At 42.2% G+C, this 22,787-nt stretch overlaps 3 protein-coding genes and 1 pseudogene across 5 annotated transcripts; 2 read left to right on the top strand and 2 right to left on the bottom strand.

The window, feature by feature from the left end:
- Positions 1–1,680: 1,680 nt before the first annotated feature.
- Positions 1,681–5,338, bottom strand: LOC103986555 (protein C2-DOMAIN ABA-RELATED 7). Of its 3 annotated transcripts, XM_065153751.1 has the most exons (4): positions 5,071–5,338; positions 3,557–3,652; positions 2,094–2,409; positions 1,681–1,852 (listed from the first exon to the last, which is right to left on the bottom strand). In XM_065153751.1, the coding sequence occupies exons 1-3, from the start codon at positions 5,179–5,181 to the stop codon at positions 2,110–2,112; spliced, it is 507 nt and encodes a 168-aa protein (XP_065009823.1). In that variant the 5' UTR covers positions 5,182–5,338; the 3' UTR covers positions 1,681–1,852; positions 2,094–2,109. The 3 variants fall into 3 exon arrangements, with proteins under 3 accessions (XP_065009823.1, XP_065009822.1, XP_009402847.2); XM_065153750.1 differs by lacking the exon at positions 1,681–1,852 and having other exon boundaries at positions 1,936–2,409; positions 5,071–5,336; XM_009404572.3 differs by lacking the exon at positions 1,681–1,852 and having other exon boundaries at positions 1,936–2,400; positions 5,071–5,327.
- Positions 5,339–6,775: 1,437 nt separating this feature from the next.
- Positions 6,776–15,079, bottom strand: LOC135640682 (uncharacterized; annotated as a pseudogene).
- LOC135640763 (pollen-specific leucine-rich repeat extensin-like protein 3) lies at positions 7,637–9,236 on the top strand. The gene is made up of 3 exons (XM_065155499.1): positions 7,637–7,777; positions 7,865–8,788; positions 9,097–9,236. Exons 1-3 carry the CDS (start codon positions 7,690–7,692, stop codon positions 9,126–9,128), a joined length of 1,044 nt encoding a protein of 347 aa, XP_065011571.1. The 5' UTR covers positions 7,637–7,689; the 3' UTR covers positions 9,129–9,236.
- Positions 15,008–17,170, top strand: LOC103986554 (uncharacterized). The gene has a single exon (XM_009404571.3). The coding sequence runs from the start codon at positions 15,121–15,123 to the stop codon at positions 16,984–16,986; it is 1,866 nt and encodes a 621-aa protein (XP_009402846.3). The 5' UTR covers positions 15,008–15,120; the 3' UTR covers positions 16,987–17,170.
- The last annotated feature ends 5,617 nt before the right edge of the window (positions 17,171–22,787 follow it).

Genomic DNA, 22,787 nt, shown 5'->3' with positions numbered 1-22,787 from the left:
CTTTGACAAAAACACCCCTTCCCTCCCTCTTGCTCTACTTAATTGCCACAGTAGGGTCGTAGTAATGGTTGTCATCGTCGTGTTGTTGGGGGAGTGGGGGGCGGTTGCGGGTGCCTGCCGCCTCGTCTGTCCTCGTTGACGGTGGTGGGGCGCACCAACCGCAATAGTAAATGCCGTGGAGCGAGGCGGGGCAAACCCGTGAGGTGAGAGGGAGGGGAAGGGCGCCCTCGGGAACGGCCGCACTGATGAGGTGCGTGACACGTAACGTGGTAGTACATCGGGCAGCGCGACATTTCTCTGGGACGTGGGCAGGTGTTGTGTGTTGGCTGTGGGGGAGCTGATGGACTGAGAGAGACAAGACGCGGTGAGGAACGAATGGGGGCGGTTGTGAACGAGGGAGGAGGGCGAATGAGACGCACGCGTGTACGCCACGTGGAACCTGTATCGTGATGTACGTTGTCGCTGGCGATGACTGTGAGTACGCCACCACAGTGATCTTGGCCGCTTGCTGCTGCAGCAGCAGTAGTGGAATCTTCATCATCTATTGGCTAATTACATATCCGTATAGTTGGTTAAAGTTTCGATTCGTATATTTTAACATATTATATTTATATCCTAATAATTATAAAAATAAAACGTCTAGATATATTTAATTTTATCGATAAAAATAAAAATAATAATTTTAACGTTCGATGGTGGATGACGACGTCGCTGGCATCGATACTAATGTAGTTGTCCGATCGTCTTTGACGATGATAAGGTTTGCTCTCACTGCGATACCACTCGTCTCCACGAGGAGCGCATTATCAACCCCATCACCACCCATCTCATGCCATTATGCATCTGTGTATACGACGATGTAGTTATCGAATGGCTCTTTTGTCGTTTGATAACTATATCAACGTCGACGCAGAGTGACGAAAGGGTCACTATGCGAGAGATGGTGCCAGAATTAACGTAGCAGCGAGAAGAGCGATAGGAACTCCGACGACCTTAGTATCGAGTTGAGCCTGAAATTCACTCAACGGGTCATTAGTACGGTAGCCACCATCTTCGCCATAAACATCGTGACGGCCACCACCATATGTGTCAACGTCGATGCAAAGTGGTAATGAGATTAGCGACACGCTTCTCATAAAGGTGGGTGGCATCGCAATGCAGCAACGAGAAGAGCGATAGAAGCTTCGACGACCTCAGCATCGAGTTGAGCTTGGAATTCGCTCAATGGGTCATTAGTAAGGCAACCACCATCTTTGTTGTAGACATCGTGACAACAACCACCATATGCGTTAACGTCGCCCCAGAGTGGCAATAAGGTTAGCGACACGCTTCTCATAGATGCAGGTGGCATCGCAATGAAAGTGAACCTTATCGTCGTCGGAGACGACCATGCAACTGATTCGACGTCAATGTCAACGACGTCATCGTATGTCATTGAACATTAAAATGATATTTTGATAAAACTAACATCGTTAAGATAAATAATATACATATTTCACTTTTATAACTTTAATAAGAATGTGACTGTAACTTACGGACCGAAACACTAAAAGTAGTTAACTAGGAGTAATAATTAGCTCTTTACTCGAACCTTTTAAGATCTAAATCAAATATAAAATTTTAAGATAATTTTAAATCTAATTCAAATATCTTAACTTCTGTATGACACACAATAGAGTGTCCAATTTAAAGGATCCACCTGTAACATAAACCATTGTCATAGAAATGTTGAACCACTGAACAACCAATTCTAGAGTGATGATTCGACGCAAACGATAGTAAGTATCCGAAAGCCCGCTGGTATCATGGAGTCAAACAAATCCATCGTGCCATGGTGGGATGACTTCCTACGCTGGACAATCAAAGTCAAAACTATAATGTTAAGAACACATCTGAATCTTTTAATATGTCAAACCCAAGCATTTATATTTAACCTTTTGAATAAATAATAAATAACAAACAAATATATAACGTGAAAAGAAAGTTGAGTTTAGTAAGACTCGAGTCCTTATTGCGCATAAATCAGAAGGATAGTCTCGAGCTTCGAGAGAGAGGACAAATCCTGGATAACAATTGAAGAGGGAAGTGTAAACCTGCAGAAAACACATGCTAGAAATCTGGCGCGCAGGGAACGCTAAGCCACAGCAGCTGCAGCTCCACCTTGCCACTCTCCACGTTTCTGAGTTGAAGGACAACATCTTGAGCAATCGTACCATCTTTCGAAGTAATAGTGCTGTCTCCAGCTAGACAGTTTTGTTGACCTGGCCTCATAGTTTCAATCACGAAACCATTTGGAAGATCTGCCAAACCCATCTTGACAGCCTCCATGAATTGCTGTATATCCAACTCGGCATCGCCCATCTTATCATCTTGGGTTAACGTGTCTTTGTCATAAATTTCCTGCAAGTCCTTGTTAAAGAGATAAAATCGACTCGCTCGTAGACATGGTTTTGCAGTAGTCAATTCTTGCCAAAACATTAGAATAAATGTATAACAAAAATATCAGTTTCAATGCTTTATGAACAAAAATACACAATAAAAAACCCTCCATCAAAATGCTGAATATAAACATGGTTTCTTTCTGATATTTTTCTATTGCATTAGTGAAAATGAGAAAGAAAAGCATGATTCTAACTTTTAATTATATGAAATTCTAAAAAATTTAATATTCCACCTTCGGGAAAATAGAAAGCATGATCTTTTTTCAGACCAAAGACTGGAAAATAAAACTATTGTTCTTTGGTGGGAGATTAGTACCACATAGTAAAATTTTCTAGGCCACTGATCTACCATATGATGACGTCCGAACTACCAAGCTGGTTGGTTCGAGAAACCAATTTATGAACAAAGTTACCATGAGTCATAACAACCAGGACAGAATTTGCCAAAGTAGAACTAAAACAGATTAGGGGTTACTAATCCTAAAACCAAATACTGCACCCATATGACAGTAATAGAGAAAATTGTTCGACCCAAGAAATATAATCTTAGTGTGATTCGTTCCTGGACTGCATGAATCATGCTGGCCATCCAAGACAGGCATTGCAGCATAGGAATCTGTCAGATAATGCCTACTGAGAAATTAAAGAAAAAAAGACTATTTGACAACTTGCTATTCATGCATATTAATTGCTTTAGATATGTGAACTTTGTGTAGTACAAGTGTAATCAATGCCTAAGGGACAACAAAGATGCTTTTGTTATCTAGAGAGATGACCTTAAAGATCAAGGTAAGGTCCATCGCCCAAACATTCAAAGCTAATAAACCAAACAGTAAGAATTTAGGCACAGGTGACCTTACCGTACAAAGCAAACTTGAGCAATTGATGATGGTGAAGCAACTAAATTTAATATGATAAGGAAGCATAATTAATATGTGCGGTGAGACTAGGGGGTTCTAAAATATGTAGGTTATATTTCTCAAATAATATAGATACAAATTATGTTCTTCATGTTGTTTGTTGCATGGTAAATGATCTCTTTGCTCAAAAGACTAAAAGTAGGAACATATTGATGCAATAGAGCAGCAGCATCTCAATGGCGAAGAAATACTTACAATCTTAAGTGGTTGAGTGGGATCTGAGACACAAAAGTTCAAGTCTTCATTCCACTCTGGATTCAGACTATTCTTTTTTACATTGGTCTTCAATTTCTACCCAAATAAAAGATAGCACAACAGAATCAGTTTCACGATATTGTACAAGGACTCAGGTATTTAATACGAATCAATTATTGCACTACTGATTAAAGCTGTACAAACTAAAATAATGTTTTTTTTTTAATGTAGATCGAGGTAGCAATACCACCATCTTTAGCGAGGAAATTTCCATATGTAATGGCTAATTTATAGAGCATAAATCTAAATTTCTAACTCCCACACGACGATGGTTTGCATGAGCAATAGCCAATTTCTGGGCAATTGATTGTCCCACAAATCTAAATTCCTAACTTCCACATAACCATGGTTTGCATGAGCAATAGCCAATTTCTGAACAATTGATTCTCCCACTTGCTTTTCACTTTAGTGGTTTGAATACGTCCTACCACAAACAAGAGAGGACCGGGGTCTCCATTCACCTCATTCCACACTAAATAAATTTAACCCAGTTCATGAATTTGCGAACATTAAGAAAACCAAATGAAAAGAATTTATTTCCTTCTCTTTATAACAATGCTTGTAGTTAATGCCTGCATTCCAGTTGCACATCCAATAATGTATTTAGTTGAAAGATTAGTAACTAATCCGGAAAAGGAATAATGACTTCTCTTAAATCCTCTGCTTTGTTCCAACTTTAAATGGAGTATTTGGATGGCCATCCCATTTAATGAGTTAACAAGCACTTAAAACTCACCTGTCTGGATGCAACTCAATGCGCTTATGTAGATATGGGAGAAATCCAGAATCTTAAATGAACCTCAAAATGTAATCAAGAATTCGATGCTGTCATTTACATTAAAGAACCAATGTAACACGTCCGACATATCTGATACATGACCATGATTTTTCTCGTCTCATGTTTCTTCAAAGAAATTTTACTTTACTAGTACAGTCTTCGTAACAAGTAGAGGGATCCAACGGGTTGCAGAGCCCAATTTTGGACCACATTCCGATCTACTAGAATAATTACACCAAATAAACATCGGGGGCACCAATGAATTGGACACCAATAATTCAACGAACCTTTTCTGTCAACAGATGATCACGATCAGTTAAGTTGTTCGTATCAAGTTGGTGCATTGTCTAGGTTGATCGATGCATATCAATGGAGAGGGGAATCAGTGAATCCCTAGACAATGCAGCAATCAGAAGCTCTGCATTCAAGAGCCAATCGGGGGCAACTCACTCGTCCAACGTTACACTCCCTAACATCGGAGAAGCAACCAGCACAAAGAACGCATAGATTCGACGGCCTTTCCTAACCTAGGTAGGTCTCAATAAATCAGAACCAAATCAATTGATCAAAACTAGTCCGAGGAGAATTTAATATCGAAAAATAAATAGATCGAATCCTGCAGGAGAAGAAGCAATGTGGTATGGGAGGAATAAGGGGTTGAATGAGTGGTGATTACCTGATCGCCCATGAGGACGACGACGTAGGCGTCGCTATCTCCAGCATCACGCTTGGCGAGGTTGACGCCCCTCACTACCCTCACCCGGAGAAGCCCCGTCACGTTCTCCATTCCTTACTCGATCGCTGTGTTCTCTCTCGATCTCACTCGCTCGCAGAGGAAACACGACCCGAAAGAAACGAACTGAAACCGCCAGGCAGGCGCAAGCGAAGGGGGCGATGGAAATCGTGCCGTGTATGGTCACGAATCAGATCGACGGGGTGGACGGCTAGGATCATCTACAGAGAGAGCAAGAGTGAGCACTGTGAGATTATTGGGTTTTGCTACCTTTTTTATACCTCTGGTGGATTTATTAAATTATTATTATTATTATTATTATATATACCTAAAAAAATTATTATATATATACACCTCGCATGAGTTACCATCGTAGGCATGACAGACTTGTCTCTTTCCCATTCCATGGATGTTTCTTCTTCTTCTTCTTCTCCGCCTTGTTACTGTCCTCTAAGATCAATGAAAATAACTCAAAGCTAGTTACATGGGTAATGACCTCTCGATAGATCCCATAACAGCCTCACATCTCAACATCACGAACGAGAGAATCCTACTTGCTCCATTGTACTCTTTGTTGAAGAAGGAAGGCCAGTTACTAGCTTTCTGAAATATTGACCATCTCATGGCGTACGAGACCGATCTTCTTCCCCAGAGTCTTGCAGTGGTCCAAACACAATCAATCCCCCGAGGTTCATGTAATGGATAGGCCAAACACAGGGCCCCGCAATCGATGCGCTTCGCTCTTGCCCGCTGCAAGCGGGCAAGGGACGGCGGCCTCGTCTTTCTCCGGGTTATACAGGAACTCCAGCGACGACTCCCCAGGCCCGCTTGCACGTGCCAAGATCGTGAGCCATACATGGGCTGCTCTAGAATTAGCCCATAACTGAGCTGTGTCGGCCCGAATCCTTTTCGGTTTTATTTCAGCATAGATTTGGGCTAAGATTGGCCCAGTAATACTATAATATAATCACAAGCTCAACCGAACGGGTTTGACGGATTATGATCGGTTCCCGTTGATTCCGGACCAATATAGATCGGTGGCACCTAGAAATGTCTTGTGTACATAACACTTGATGAATAGTTCTCAAAGTATTGCTACAAGCCGATAAAACCTGGGTTTACAAGTGATAGAAAATGTACTGTTAGTTGACATATGATTATCACGTGAGATCAAGTCATCATCTACTCATCTGTCTTCATCAAGATTCAAATCACTAAGAAAAGTATAATCTTTTTTATCCTTTATGATAAGAAAGACAATTACAAACTTTCTTCTCTCCCACATTATAAACTTTCTTTTCCAGATATAATGACACATCTTAAACAAGAAAAAAAAAATAAATTTATCTTCTTTCTCAAATTACTCGAGTTCATATTTAGGAATTTTAAATTACTAACTTGAGTGTCGGAGGAATCGGATTAAAAAAATCTCTCGCAATCTTAATGCAAGTGTCATCTCTCGAAAGTACAACACTTTCACCTTGGCAAGTACAATACTTCCACCTAGGAGCCATCTCAGAGATATTTCGAACAATCATATATATACAGGTCCGAACCACGTCACACTGATTAAGACGTTAATAATATTTTTTTTAATAATATATATTCCAGGAATATGGGCATTAGGATTGTTAGGCAACAATGACAATAGCAAAAGAAACCACTTCAACAAAGTTATATTGAAGATTGACAGAGTTCATCTGCTCTACCAAAGAAAGACAAGTAAACAAAACTACATTTTGCCTCATTTTTCCCTGAAATATCCTCATCGCTTTGGGTCTCAATGACCTGTTGGGTGGCAGCAAATGCAGTTTTCACTTTCATAGCTATGTATTATGATGTGAGCGACACAAATTTCTCTCTACCCTTTTCCTGTATCGTTTCAACCTTATCACAAGCTAAGCAATAGAGTAGGCTTTATCACATTCGGTCTCAGCATTGCGAGACTGACCCTCGAATTTGATGAGCAAACAGGGATCACATACCTCTAGATTATGTACACTGGAGCTCAAACACACCATCACTAACAGTGGATTGATACCTTATCATGTGCTCCGAGTACGCTGAATCATTTGGTTGGTTTCCAATCCGTATAATAAGATAAGAGTTCCATTGAGTAGGACGGAAGCAACAGAGAAAGGCCACGGGAGTTGTCCTTTGATTTGCTCCAGCGACAAGCAAGAACATATACCAAAACTGAGCATGGAGAAAGGAGGAGGAGGAGGTTGCCCGCACCAACATAACCAATCCTTACTGCCGCATCAGCAGCACATAAAACAAGTCCACCATCCCCATCCTTTCCGAGACTCGGCATTTCTTTATCTCCCTCCAGAAGGCGGGTGGAGGCAAAAGCAACGCCGCTAAAGCTCGGTGCTCCACTTTATTGCCGGCCTCCTCTGCCCCCCCCCCCCTCCTCCTCATCTCTCATGGCCACGACACTGCCATATATTGAAGCTGGCTATAACTACCCCGCTCTCACTCTGATGTCTCATGAGCATAGCGCGCATCATCGCCAAGGAGGAGAGAGCTTGGGTTCAACAGCCGAAGTAGGGCAAAGTTCTCATGGATCTTAGGAAAGAACTCCATGCTCTTGTTTGCCTTCTTCTCATCAATCAACTCTTTGCAGCAGCAACACTTGTCGTCCGATGTGGTGAGTACATTGCACTTCTTTTCCCCACTGCTGATAGTTATCTGTGAACGACAACACCATGATATTTGAATTGATGTTGCTGAGTAGAGGGTAGAAGCTTAAGGCAGTCCAAGGACTCGTACCTCCGTGATGCCCTTGCAGTGAAGCACCAAAGAAACCCACAGATGAAGGCTCTCAAACGCTTGGACACTCATTATGCTTCCTCGGATCCCTTCTACTACGTTGGGTCGCCTGTCTCGTTGCCACCCTATGATGATGCCATGGGCCCATCCTCCTCTCCTGAAGACTACCCTCCCTTCTGCGTTTACCCTCCATACACCCCACTTCCGCCGTCGACCACGCCGTCAACCCCCATTCCCATCATTCAGCCCCCACCACCTCCACCTGAAACCACCAACCCTCCGGTCCTCACCCCCAACCCGCCGGTGTACATTCCAGGCACACCGGAGGTCGTGCCGAGCCCACCGGGGGCGGTGCCGAATCCGCCCGAGGCTGTGCCAAGCCCACCGGGGACGGTGCCGAATCCGCCAGAAGCTGTGCCGAGCCCGGCCACCAATGTCCCAAGCCCACCTGAATATGAGCCCAGCCCGCCAACTTACGTTCCGAGCCCAATTGGCTTCGTACCAAGCCAGCCGCCGCCGCCGAGCCTTGTCCCGAACCCACCGGTGTATGTGCCAAGCCCACCGGAGTTTGCGCCGGGCCCGCCTATTTTCCTGCCACCGGTGGTGTATCCGCCGCCGATCGCGCCGCCGTCTCCTGCGCAGGGGTCGCGGAGCATGTGGTGCGTCGCGAAGCCCACCGTGCCTGACCCGATCATCCAAGAAGCCATGAATTATGCTTGTGGATCAGGGGCAGACTGCGACTCCATTCTGCCCAATGGCTCCTGCTACCAGCCAGATACGTTGATAGCTCATGCCTCCTTCGCCTTCAATAGCTACTGGCAACGGACGAAGGTGGCCGGCGGGACGTGCGACTTCGGGGGGACTGCCATGCTTGTGACCAGAGATCCAAGTAAGTCTGCTCATGCATCGCTCAATCCCATTTGCTAATTCTTCTTGCATGCTCCTCAAACGTTGTTGGATCATTTTGATTGGATGAACAGTACAATATTAAATTGATTATTCGAAGAATAATCTCAGATGTCGACAGCCCAATAGTAACTTTGACTTTAGTTTATGAATAACAGATTACTTTTTTATTTTGTGTTGGAAGTAAAAGAAGATTGTGCAATCAATCATGAAAGGACTATGCAACATAAAAATTCTTTGAACCTTCTACAGAATCTCCCGGCTCGAGTTAATTTTCCTTATCTTCTGCAGGTTATGATGGCTGTCATTTTATCGTATACTAAGGATGTGGAAGATGCATACAAGAAGTCATTTGGAAGACGAACAAGAAAATGCAGTTATCCAGTCTTCTACAATTTTCTTTCAAATTGTTTATTTGTTAGCCATATAATTTTGTTTTTCCCATTTGGACTAGCATTTTTGGCTAGACATATATAGATTAGTGAGTGATGGAATAGCTTGTGAATCTGTGATGTCTGTGCATGAAATACTACCAACAGACTCCTTGATATTCTTGGTAATTAAATTGGCAATACTATTTTTGCTTGCACCTGATTGCATGGATTTTTAGATCAGTTTCAGAACTTACCTTTGGCTTCTTTTTAGATCTGGTTCTATTGATCGCCCTTCAAACCCTCCGGAGGAATGCATGCGTAGTCGACAGCTCCTAATAAGAAGGTAGATTATGTGCACTTCAAGTCATTCTCCAAAGGAACAGTTTATGGTAGAACAGACTACAAGTAAATTAGAAAGAACAATAAAACCAGACACCTTTAATGAATACAAGGTAATCTTATGTGGAAACGAACTAGATGGAGAACTCTTTCATGAGACAGTAAAAAGATTGATGGAAAAACAATTGATAGAATAGAGTATTCAGAAAAGAGATCCTGGGTAGACCTTTGCCAATAGAAAACACAAGTATTTGTTGGAGCTACTCTCCTTGTAATGCTACTAAAAGAAAGAAATAAAGAGAAAACAAAAGCTTTGCCTTGGTCTGGGAGCAACTCAAAAATCATTCTATAGTTTAACTATTAATGGAAAAGTAATATGAACACCAACAAATATAAGCACAGACACGTCTACTACAGAAATAGAGTCATTAGTCCCCACCAGTTCAACCATTGCTCTCCCGACACAAGTGTTTGAATATTATCCTTATTCAACCATACAGTATTTTGCTAAATATTAACAACTGCAAAGTACTCTATAACTGACACCAACTTTAACTGTAAAAGTTAAATAAGTTCCTCTGAATGAACTGGTGTTGCATCACATCATCATCGGTAACAATAGTAGAAAATAAGAAAGCCATTCGGCGACAACTAAAGTTCACTAGAAATTCCATCGCCAAGAGTTCTGGTGAAAGCTGCTAGCATTTGCACAGGACTGACCAAAGCCGATGTTGATTATGGTGTTCACACGAGTGACAAACTGAGCAAAATGTAGTCGTATCCAAAAGAATAATTTTTGTGGCAATCTCATCATGGTTTCAGTGACTCAGTATAGTGACTCATCATTTCAGTGACTCATCAATTACTCTTAGGGGACAGAATTAGCAATCAGATATTTCTAGATCAGTGACACAGCAGGGCCATCACTGCTCTTTCCTGATAACCTATTGGATTAGCCATAGAATTATTTTCACTTCTTCTCATGACAATTCCAATTGGTCACAGAAGATGTCTTTTCGAGACAAGTGTTGAGAAAAGCAAGCATTAAATAGAGAATACACATGCAAAACTTCTAAAAACAGAATTTTACATCCTATGCTGCAACTTCCCAATTTTTTTAGGCTGTCACATTTAACATAAATTAATAATATCTAGTTTATATGAAGTACTAATTGGTAACTATATCAATATCTAAAATTGCTACATCTATCATAATTGACCAACATAAACATGTAGGATCCAAAATAGACTGAACACCAGACAAAGATATTCAGCTTTCATAACCAAAAAGGGGGAGAATTCTGATTTACAATATAACATCATTCTTATAGAACAAAATCCAATTGAAATAGGTGATGGATAAAGGATCCTCATATGGATGACAAAACACAAACATGAAAATGAAATAGACTTATGGCAAAGCAAGGCTCCAGGATCTGCTGGATCTAGGTAAAAGGCAACACATGTGCCTTGGTGAAGAGGCACACATCTAATGATGTCCACCCCAATTTAGTCTCATATTGGATATAGAAGAATAACTGAGTTGGTTACAGGGCTAGATGGCTCTGCTAGTACTGGCTTGAGCTTAACCATTTCAAATATGTGTTTCAAACTCATCAAAATAATAGGCTAGTCATTCCATCGACTCAAGTTTCTTAGTATTGAACAAGGTGGACTCAAGTAGAAACTGACTATCCGTGGATAGGGCTAGAGGTGCATCATAACATAAAATCACCAATTGACTAGTTCTCATGTGCACCATACACAGGTTTGAGGGTCTCAATGAGGATGTTAAGCCAAAATTAAAAAGATTAAATCATTCCAAGCTTAAACCTTATCAAATGTGGGAAAAGAATTGAGTTGGTTTATAGGGCTAGCAGGATATACTCATCATCTTGAGCTTAATCATTGTGGAGTAGTGGTCCAGGCTCATTAAGTTAATGGGTGACCCATCAAGTCAGGTCATGCTAGAAGATTAATTAGATCAATCATCAAGATAAAATAGATGAAGATGAACATACACTTGGGGTTCATTTTACCAGCTTTTCTTGGTTAGAATCAAAAGCAAAGACATTGGTTTTCTTCACTTCAGTTACCTAAGTCAACCATCAAACAGATCTGTAAAGCTTATTCTTGGTTAGAATCAGAAACAAATATACTGGTTCTTTTCATTTTGGTTCCCTAAGTCCTCCATCAAACATATCTGCAAAGCTTTTAGCATGATGACCTACCTCCTTAGTTTCATTTTCTTCAATATCCACTTCATCAAGGTCATATAGCAAACACATTAGTCATTGTTGATTTTTTCCATAGCATATGTTTCTTGAGCTCCTATACATATTGGATACTTGGTGCATAGTTTCAAACTTTGAAAGCCTCCTAAAGTATGTTAAGCCAAAAAATTGTCTCTTGTGGTTGATAATTTACAAAAATTATGCATAGCAAATCTCATGAATATAATAAGCAACAACGAAATGGTGGTCAAGAAAATAAAAAAAGTAGAATGAGGTGATGAAATGGAAGGAAAAAAGAGGAGGCAAAGAGGAAAGTAAAATAAAAAGAAGAAAAGAAGATGAATTAAAGAGAATCATCAACAGAACAAACTAAAGTGGGACAAAAACGGAAATAGAGAAATAATAAAATGAAAAAAATAGAGAGAAGGAATAACCGGAGGTCTTTAGAGGCCATCATGAAAGTGCAAAAAAGGAGAGGAAGAAAAGAAGAGAAATGGCGTAAGTAGGAATAAAAAAGAAGAGAACAAATGGAGAAAAGAGATAGGTGAAGATAGGTTATAGAACAAAGCAAGAGAATAAATGGGACTCAATTCATATTAACTACTTAATGATGGCTAATTACATATTACCCCTTGCAGTTAGCCACCTTTAGCATCTCGATCCCTACACTTTAAAAAGTTATATTGGCATCCCTATAGTTACGAAAGTGAAACATCTAGGGTCATTTACCCTAACGCCGTTGGTTTTACCAATGGAAACACAAAAACAAAGGATAAAAAGATAATTTTAATGTTTCAGTTAGTGGTGACGGATGGCGTCGACGGTGGCAGACGACGATGCCGCAGGTGGCTATTATGGATGAGAAGAGCGACGATGAGAGGTAAGGACCGCTCAGCATCTCCGTCGACCCCGACGCAATTTTCAAACAACAACTGTAAGGGCCGCTCTACATCTGCGTTGACTCCAACGCAATTGCCAAGCAGCAATTGCATCTGCGTCGAGGCTGACGCTGACACCGAGCAGCATTTGCATCGACGCTGTTCATGTGTCAACAACTATATTTACATTGACGCCAACAAAATTGCCGAGTGACCCTTTTGTTGTTATACATCTGCATCGGTCTTTTCGCCACTCAGCAACTACATTGACGCTGACGCAAATGCAAAGTAGCGAAACGGTTACTCGATAATTGCATCGACGTCGACGCAGATGCAGTTGTCGATGCATGAACGACATTGATGCAGATGCCGCTCAGCATCTGTATCAGTGGATCTTTTGTCGCTCGACAACTGCGTAGACGCATAAACGATGTTGATGTAGATGTTGCTTAGCAACTGCGTCGATGCTGACACAGATGCAAAGCAACGAAATGGTAGCTCGACAACTACGTCGACATTTGCGCAAATGCAGAGCATCTCTTACATAATCGCTCTTCTCATCCACAACAACCACCCACGGCCCCTAGCGGCGTTGTCATCCGCCACCACCAGCTGAAACGTTAAAATTATCTTTTTACCTTTTGTTTTCATATTTTCGTTGGTAAAACCAATAATGTTAGGATAAATGGACCCAGATGTTTCACTTTCGTAATTACAAGAATATCAATATAACTTTTTAAAATGTAGAGACCGGGATGCTAAAGGTAACTAATTACATTGGTCATTTGTAATTAACCCACTTAATGATCATATGCTATAACTCGAAAATAAGCTATCTTAATAAAGATTACATATTTGCATGTCATAATAAGAGGATTGTTACACAATATTGCATTCTTAAACAAGTAGTATTGAAATGGATTTAACAAGCAGCAATGTCTTGAGTAGCTTGAAACAAGAATCAACTAATATTAATAGAGAATATATAAAAGTGCATATTATTTTGGATACTAAGCTTATGATAAAAATGGTATGATAAAAAATTGTATATAAAAAGATTTTGTCAAGCTATCTCAAGGAATTAAGTTATTTCTCAAGAAAATGCACATTAATTTATATCAGCTATTATAATAATACTGGCACACCATAAGAACAGTCAACAATACCAAAATTAACAAAGAAAAAATTCAAGGGCACAGAAATCACTTATATTTGAGGTCATCAATAACTGTAGTTTTTTAGCATGCTCTTTCATGCTTCCAGGATTGAGAATGGTTCACCAAGATATATTTCAATAGTAAAATAGCATCTGACATATCAAAATCACAAGTTACAGAAGAAACTAAAAGAGATATCGGGAGGTTTTTGAGGTTTGCATTTTAATCAGACCCCATCAGCAGCTAAATATGAACATTTTTCAACGAGAAACAAATACGAATATTTGCAGCTACAATTATAGCAAAGAATGCTGCAACTAGGACTTGAAAACCTTTCCTTATTACATTCATAAATTACATGACTCTATTATTTCAAATCAAGTTATTAAAGCAATGGTTGTTCCTCAAGAGGAAATGAAGAAGCAACAAAGATGAAGATAAAACGAGAACGAATAGTTACTTGTGCATACAACTTGTTGTTCACTCATAAGTTTTCCATCTGAATGGAACTCTTGAGCGGAACGTGCTCCCCCAGATAGCCACCCAGGTGATCATATAGTGCGCCATTGTCGATCTGCTGGTGGTAGCAGCTCTTGCACACATAGAACACGCTTTGCACGAGCAGGCCGACAAGGCTGACCACAACGAGCACCGCGACAAGGGCACCACCGATGAGAACCTTGATGGACACGCCGGTGACTACGAGGCTGCCCTCCTCACGGGGGCCCTTGACGACGATGGCACGGAAGAGAGCGCCGATGAGGCCACAGGCACCAAGATAGTCGAAAACTAAGGCAGAGGCCATGCGGGCGCGGCCACGGAAGAGGTCGCGGCTCTTGGCCATCGCGGCGAGGTTGCAGAGGGGCTCAAGGACGGAGACTACACTGGCGAGGGGCCACAAGGCGGAGATGTAGACGTGGACAGCGAGGAAAGCGAGGAGGACGAGGGTGAAGAGGAGAAAGAAGAACAGGGAGGGCGGGTCCTGAGGCTGGCTGAGGGACGGCGAGGGCGAGGGAAGGCAAGGCTGTAGAGGAGCATGAGGAGGGCGACCCAGAGGAAGGTGCGGAAGAGACGGGGGAAATGGGGCAGACGGCGGTGAGGGAACGGGAAAAGGATACGGGCTTCGCGGCGTAGAGGGATGCGACGATTAAGACGACGGCGGCGTTAGAGAGGAGGGAGAAGGTGAAGAGGAAGAGGAGGTAGGCGAACTGGTAGAGGAGGAGGAGGAGCCATTCGGAGGCGAGGGAGTCGATCTTCTGCAACTGGAGGAGCCCACGCGGTTCTGAAGTTAATTGTTAACGGGTCGGGCTTGAACACGAATAGCAAATCTTAAATGAGGCCGGGTCGGAAGCAACACCAACTATTTAGGAGCCCACGCGGTTCTAATCCTCGAGAAAACCCAAAACCCTCGGTGATGCCTCCGCTCGATTTCGTCCTCCCAAAGCCACCTTCCTCTCCATGTCCAACCTGCCACCAATGGACGGGCCTGCGGATAAGACCTTCCCTCTCTTCTTCACCCACCTTTCCCCTTCCCAAAGCCCAGACCTTGTCCTTGACCCCGTCCCCTATACGTGCCATCTCCCACCAATTCCCATCCCGACACCCCCTTCTCCTCCCCCGCCGCCCGATTCCCACCACCGTCGTCTCCGCCGGACGGAGCAAGAAGAAGCCCGGCGGTCCATCCCCCGGCCGCATCGAGGGAAGCGGCGAGGTCCGCCGCCAGGCCAAGGCCCGCGCCCGTCTCCGCAGCCGTCGCCTCGCAGAGAACCTCTTCTACCGCCGCAAACGTCGCGCGGCAGCCACCGGCAACCAGGCCGACTCCTTCACCGACGACGAGCTCCAGGCCATCGGCCTTGGCTACGACCGTGCTGTCCGCTTCATGTCCAAGGACGACCCCAACCTGCGCCACCCCTACGACTGGTACAAGTACGGCGAGTACGGGCCCTACTCCTGGCGCGGCATCGTCGTCGGCCCGCCTATCCGCGGCCGTTTCTCCGACGACCGTGTCACCCTCATCAGCGAGGTCCGTGACCACGAGGAGTGGGAGGAGATCGAGCAGTTCGACATGTCCACCGAATACTGCCGCCGCCTCGATCCCGCTGCTGGCCTGCGCTACTACTGGGTCTTCGTTCGCCACCCCAAGTGGCGCCCCACCGAGCTCCCCTGGCAGCAGTGGACGCTTGCTGCAGAGGTGGCCCTGGAGGCCGGCACCCAGCGGCTGGATAAGTGGAACCTCATGGGCCGGCTCGGCAACCGGGTGCGGTCCACGATCACCCAATGCGCCGCCTGGATGCGGCCGGACATCATCTACGTGAAGCGCCCCGTGTACCAGTGCCGGTTCGAGCCGCAGGACGACTTCTTCAAGCTGCTCGGACCGCTGCTTGACCCGAGCACCGAGAGCGAATACCCCTGCGAGCTACGGCTGGAGGACGGCAGGGTCGAGGCCTGCACCTACTTCGGCGGGCTCTGCAAGATCGTTAAGAGCAGCCCCAAGGCTTATGTGGACGACGTCGTGAAGGCCTACCAGAAGTTAAGCGACGAGGAAAAATCTCGGTGCCTGGAGTTCCTGCTGACTAACCATCCCATGGAGCTCCTCCACCCCTACACCAAAGAATGGAAGGCCAAGCTCGAGGAGTTGGAGCTGGGCTGCGATGCACCTGACGACAGCGAGGACGAGAGTGACAGAAACGACGGGTCGCAAGTCACTGATTGGATCGAGGACGATGAGGAAAGCGACACCGAGCAGGATGATGAAGTGATTGATGTGGAAGAAGAAGAAGAGGATGATACCGAGGAAGCAAGGACGAATCCGGAGGAGACACAGGAGTACTGGGATGATCAGTGGAAGAAGGCTGTTCGGAGCACCGATGAGATGGCGAAGTTAGTGAAGAGAAGCATCGAGTTATCAAACACGCACTACAAGAACCAGATGCTGGAAGAAGGGCAGCAGAGGAAGGAGATAACTGAGGGTGATGAGGACACCGTTGATGTGAACCTGGAGGAGAACAAAGAAGGCTGGATTGAAGAAGAATTGAAAAATGCAGGATATACGGCATCAAAAAGGAGGGTCAGGAGCAAGATACCGCCGGAATTGTTTCTGAGAGCCTCGGTCCGGCCCTTCACGTACCGAAATCTTGTGAAAGAAATTGTTCTGATGCGGCATGCCATCATCGACGGAGATATCACCGTTGGTGGATGAGATCCATATGCTCATTCCAACTCGCTGATCTTAGTGCAAAAGGAAAAATAATTTAGACTTCTATCCATTTCATAAGGAAGGTTAAGATAAACCTCATGACTTACTCCGTTGTCTGAACACCCTTTGGCATTGTTGTCTTGCAGAGTTCCGACTTAGCCAGAAATGCAAAGTGGTTGCTGATTGACTGTGTGCGCCTCCATTATGGCCATTGCTTTTGAGTTGTACTACTGAAGTTTTTCAGGAAAATCAATATATAAATTGGGAGATTGCATGCATGAAAAATAAATGGTGAGCAAGAGTACGTATAACTACTGAAACATTTCCCTGTAGGTTAGTTGCCAAGCTAGTAACTGATGAACTGTGAAACGTTCAAGGAAAGCTTACAACTTGATATAATCATTGAAGGACAAAGACTGTGTAGAGAACGATCATTTGAAGTGTCGTGCTACTTACATTGATGCCTCCCTTTTGCTTCACTAAGGTGTATCTTCTGATGCAGTGGTAGAGCAGCAGGGCCCTTAAATTGCATATTGGTCATCCAGAGCCCAATCTGATCACCTGAACATGTATCAAATATATGTTTTAGGCTTGGCAAAAGGTAGGGGAGCTCTACATATACTAATGTTATGAAGCAAACCTTCGAGTAGGAGCGAGGATATCCATGTCAATGAAATGGATGCACAGCATCGTTTCCTCTATTTCCTGCTGTCGAAGCACTTAGTGAACGGATTCATCTGTTGGGTCCACTTTGACTTTAAAGGAAAGAACCAGCAAATTTTTATGCACTGGAGCAGCAACCAACCTAAAATTGTGGATGAACAAAAATAATTAAAATAAACATTGAATCATAACTCGTTAAAAATAGAACTATTTGATCATCTAACATTGAATCTAATCTTACAAAAATATAGATTTCATCATGTACCTGTAAAACTGCTCCTCAAATTGAACTTCAGGAGCAACTTCAGTGTCACCCTTAGCAACCCTTTTTTGATGATTTCAGGAGATTACATCAATTGTGCAGTATTTTTCAGATGAAAACTCTTGTAGAAATGTGTAATAAAGCTCGAGAATAAAAGAATTTAGTGGATTAAGATGTGAAACTATTAGCTAAGACCATAATTACTGTGTTCTGAATTTAGGAAACTCAAATTAAGGAGACTTCATTGAAGAATTGACATTACATAACATTACATGAAGGACATCAACCTGGTATAAAATGAGTTGTTAGGCACCAAAGGGCTTTCGCGATTTCTTTTCAAAACTGAATGCTCACTTTAAGTAAAAAAAAAAAATGTCTCATTATTAATTGATCACCGAACAATATTATGTCGGACTATGAAGGTGCAGAAATAAATCATCTACAGAAGCTTGTATTCCTATCTGACAATCCAAAAATGGTCACACTGGATTCTAACTGCAGCCTACCACTGGTCCTCAGAGATCTTGTTATTAATCAACAGGAAAGAAACTATGATTGATGACACTAATAAAAAGTTGTCAACTCTTAGCAAACAATCATCTGTCAGAAAGAATATTAAACCCTTCAATGTGTCTGCCTTCAAGAAAATCATTTAAGACCAACAAAATGGAGGAACTGACAATCCAATGTACTGCCAGGACTCATAACCTTGAACTGATAATCCACTGCAGGATAAACGTTGAGTGATTGATAACAAAAATACTTGCTGACAGGTATTGGTCCATCCTGAAGAGCAAAACAAAGATCCAAGGAAATGATTGTTCATGAAATGTCAAATAACAGACAATAGAAATCCCTAAAGATTTAATGTCTACTATTTTCATATTGTGCCAATATCCACAGCTTTGATGTAGCATGCGCTGCTATCCACCTTGTCAAATTTATCAAACATCAGGATTCCTGGCATGGTTTAGCTCAAGCAAAAGATATATTTTAGTCTTGTCCAGGATTGGGTTAGACATTAGTGTCCAAAAGACAGAGAAGTTCATCTGCAAACCAAAGGAATTGTAAATTTTATGGAGTGGGTGTAGGTTTTATCCCAAACCTGTCTCATATCACAATTGGGTTTTCCTACATGTTGGCCTGGGTCAAATCAGGTCAGTAGTCAACCTCAAAAGATATATTATACTTTTGCAAATAGAGTTTCAGATCAACTTGAACTTGATCGGTTAAGTTGGCTAGTAGAGCTCAAATTTATATATCGTCTTTGCAAAAGTGTTAGTTTCTGTCTTTGCAGAAGGGTCTGAGAACCCAGAGTCTGAACTGATACGAAATCAATTTATCAATTTGTCAATAGTCAGGTTTGATCAAACAGACTGAACCATTTGAATGTAGAATCAACTTAAACAAATAAAGTTTGTATTGATCAATAATAAAATCACTATGTCCTGATTTTTTTTTTAACATAAACTTTTCAATGAATATTTAAATACATCACAAATAGTAATACCCAAAAGAGAGTAGCAGTTATTGATTTAGTATAATCATGATATTAGATTATTCTCCTAAAACTAATTCTAGTAACAAATGGAGCCTTAGCTATCAAGTATTTAATTACTGCAACGCAAACTGAAACTAAGTTACAAGTGAAATTTCATTTAGTCATAGTTCTTCGATCTCTTTTTTCTCTTGTTCACCATACTTTCATTTCCTTAATTATGCATCTACCATTTGCCGCAAATTCATCTCAACATATGTTATATCAAGTTACTTATGATAGAACGCATCAAATACTCTACTAGAAATCGAAGCTACTAATATGTACTGGATAATGGGAGCTAATATGACATACACCAAAAAGAATGTGATCAAGCATGACTATTGTAGGGCCAATTATATATTATCCATTGTAGTTAAACCTCCTTATCATCTCAATCCTTAGACCTAAAAAATTTACATTAGAATTCATATAGTTATGAAAGTGAAATATTTAGCTCCATTTATCCTAACGTCATCGGTTTTACCAACTGAAATATGAAAATAATGGACAAAAAAATAATTTTAATATTTCAGTTGGTGGTGGCAAATGACAACGCCGTTAGGGGCCGCGGGTGTGGATGAGGAAAGCGACAACGAGAGGTAAGGGCCACTCTGCATTTGCATCGACACCGACGCAATTGTCGAGCGACTCTTTCGCTGCTTTGCATCTGTGTCGACGTCGTCGCATATGCAAAACGACCTTCACCTCTTGCTGCCGCTCTTCTCATCCACAACAGCCACGCATGGCCCCCAACAGTGTCGCTGTCCGCCACCATCAACATCGTCCACCACCACCAACTGAGATGTTGAAATTATCTTTTTGCCCATTATTTTCGTGCTTCCGTCGGTAAAAATCGACGACGTTAGAGTAAATGGAGTTAGATATTTTATTTTCATAACTATAGAAATTTCAATGTAAATTTTTTAAGCCTAGAAACTAAAATGTTAAGAAGGTCTAATTACAAGGGATAATATCTAATTAGCCTATTGTTATGGTATCCATATTTGTGAGAACATGCATTTAGAGCACCTGATGCTGCAGGGACTGAGACTAGATAAGTGCACCAAAAAAAGGGCTTAAATAACTACATTGCAATAAAGACAACTACACTGCAATAAGAGAGGCATTAAAAGTTGCCTATCCAAGAGAAGCAGCACTAATTACTAAAGCTGCTCGAGGAGTTTGTCATATTGTCATATATAATGTGATTGCGACCAACAAAGTGTCTCCCTCCTTGCCAAAAGAAAAAACAGTGTCTCACATATATTTTTCATGGACAAATTGTGTGCCACAGTAGGACTCTGCCATAAGATCTTAGGAAATTCTGACCATGTATAAGGTCTCAGTATCCATTAGATACCTCTCGACAACCTTAACCGACAAACTTCGCCCATAAGGGGCCAGGAGGGAATGTAATCCTTCCGAATCTCAGCATATTAGCAATTAGCCACTTATCTAAGTGAGTTCGAAAACTAGACAATCATAACAAAACCTTTTGTAACAAAAACTAGTACTAACCAAGTTGAACAAATTACATGGTACAAGGGAGAAAAATATACAAACTCATGCAAAAACTATAGTTTGTACGAGTTCAGAGGGGGAAACTAAGATTACCATCCAATGAATAATAATTGAAGATGAAAAATAAATAATAATTCAGGTCAAGAAAGAAGTCGATCACCATCTAATGCGCTCACTTGTTCCACATCAAGAACCCCGGCGCCAACTTAGATCTGCAACGGTCCACTACCTCCCGGGCCTTCTTGGCAGCAATCCGGGCTCGCTCGCTCGGCGGACTTGGAAATTGCCGCTCTTAAGATCGAACCCTGTCTCCTTGAGGTGCTCCCCCGAAACCGAAAACGCACCGCGGCGGAGGGAGTCGGAGAAATCCTCCGACGTTAACCTCGCCGACCCGTCTCCGGCTCTCGGGGGGAAGCTAGGAGGATCGTCGGTTCTTTGAGAGCGCTGCCATCTTAAACGGCGGATTGGAGAGCCGTAGGAAGCCGAGGAAAAAGAGGCCGTGAGGGTTCGAAAAAGGAAGGCGGTAGAGGAGACGGAGATGGGCGACGAATGAGCTCGAGGCCGCACGCTCGAGATTCGGAGGGCGACGACGTAGGCGATGAGTTTGGGGTCAATTAATGAGGTTTATTGATAAATTTTAATTTAGAACCTCCAACATTTTTCAAATTATAATTAGATTTATATTTCGGCAAAACAATATTCTTCCACTGAATTATCGCGCCTAACTTACCAATAAACCATTTCGAAAATTAGCAAAAAGATCCTTTTAATTTCGTGTACTTATTATCAGACCATAACACTTTTTTTGCTCGATGGCTTTCTGTTTGTTTTGGATCTCATGCAATACATTTATTTAAGTTGTTAGGACATGATACAAAGGTAATTTCTTTAGAAAATATTTATATTTCAGGTATTTCTCAAACAAAATATGGTATTTTGGTTTTTTCCAATCAATTATAAATTATCCGTTAATTATAAATTATCTATTATAGTTAACTATGATTAATATCCGGATCCTTATACTTAAAAATGTAACATTAGAGTCCCTATGTTTACGAAGATAAAATATTTAATCCTAATTCTTCTTATATCATTAATTTCATCGATGAAAAAAATAATGTGTTGTCACTTGTAAAAAAAACGCCAATGAAAAGGATAAAAGCATAATTTTATTATTTTTAAATTATTAAATTTATATCCATTTCTCGTTCTAATCGAGTTCTCTTCCTCTCCTCTGATCTACTTACCCGTCGCTCGCTCGCCCACCGCACATGCTTGACTTGCGACGCTCACCGTCATTGCACCTGCACCACTCATCGCCGCTGCACCTGCACTGCTCGACCACCACACCTGCACCGCTCGTCATCGTCATATTGGACCCAGCTCGCCCACCGCACTCGCTCGGTCGATTCTAAAGTGGAGAAGCATAGGCAACAAGCTTCTCTAACAATGATGAAATCATCGTCGGCCAGGGCGAGGATGATGGGGCGACGGGTGAGTAGGGTGTGACAAGTGAGCAGGGTCCAATATGGCGACGATCGAGTGAGTATAGTGCAACGGGGTCGAGCGGTATAAGAGAGTACGAACACGAGTCGTCAACAAAGAAGTCATGAGGGTAAGGTCATTAGTTAATAGCCTGAGTTTTTAAAAAGTATCAAAGTAAAGGATATAAGTAGAGCTACCTATGTTAATAATAGCATTCTTTACTCGAGTGTTAGTCATACACACAAAAACTACAAGGTATTATTATGATTTGGGTTAAGATACGCTATCTCTTCCTCAAATGTTATCTCTAGGTCATCATTTGTCCTCGAGTAC

Source organism: Musa acuminata, chromosome BXJ3-6, assembly GCF_036884655.1.
Source record: "Musa acuminata AAA Group cultivar baxijiao chromosome BXJ3-6, Cavendish_Baxijiao_AAA, whole genome shotgun sequence".
NCBI classification, from domain to species: Eukaryota; Viridiplantae; Streptophyta; class Magnoliopsida; order Zingiberales; family Musaceae; genus Musa; species Musa acuminata.
The sequence above is the reverse complement of the archived record's forward strand: the minus strand, read 5'-3'. Positions and strand labels throughout refer to the sequence as shown.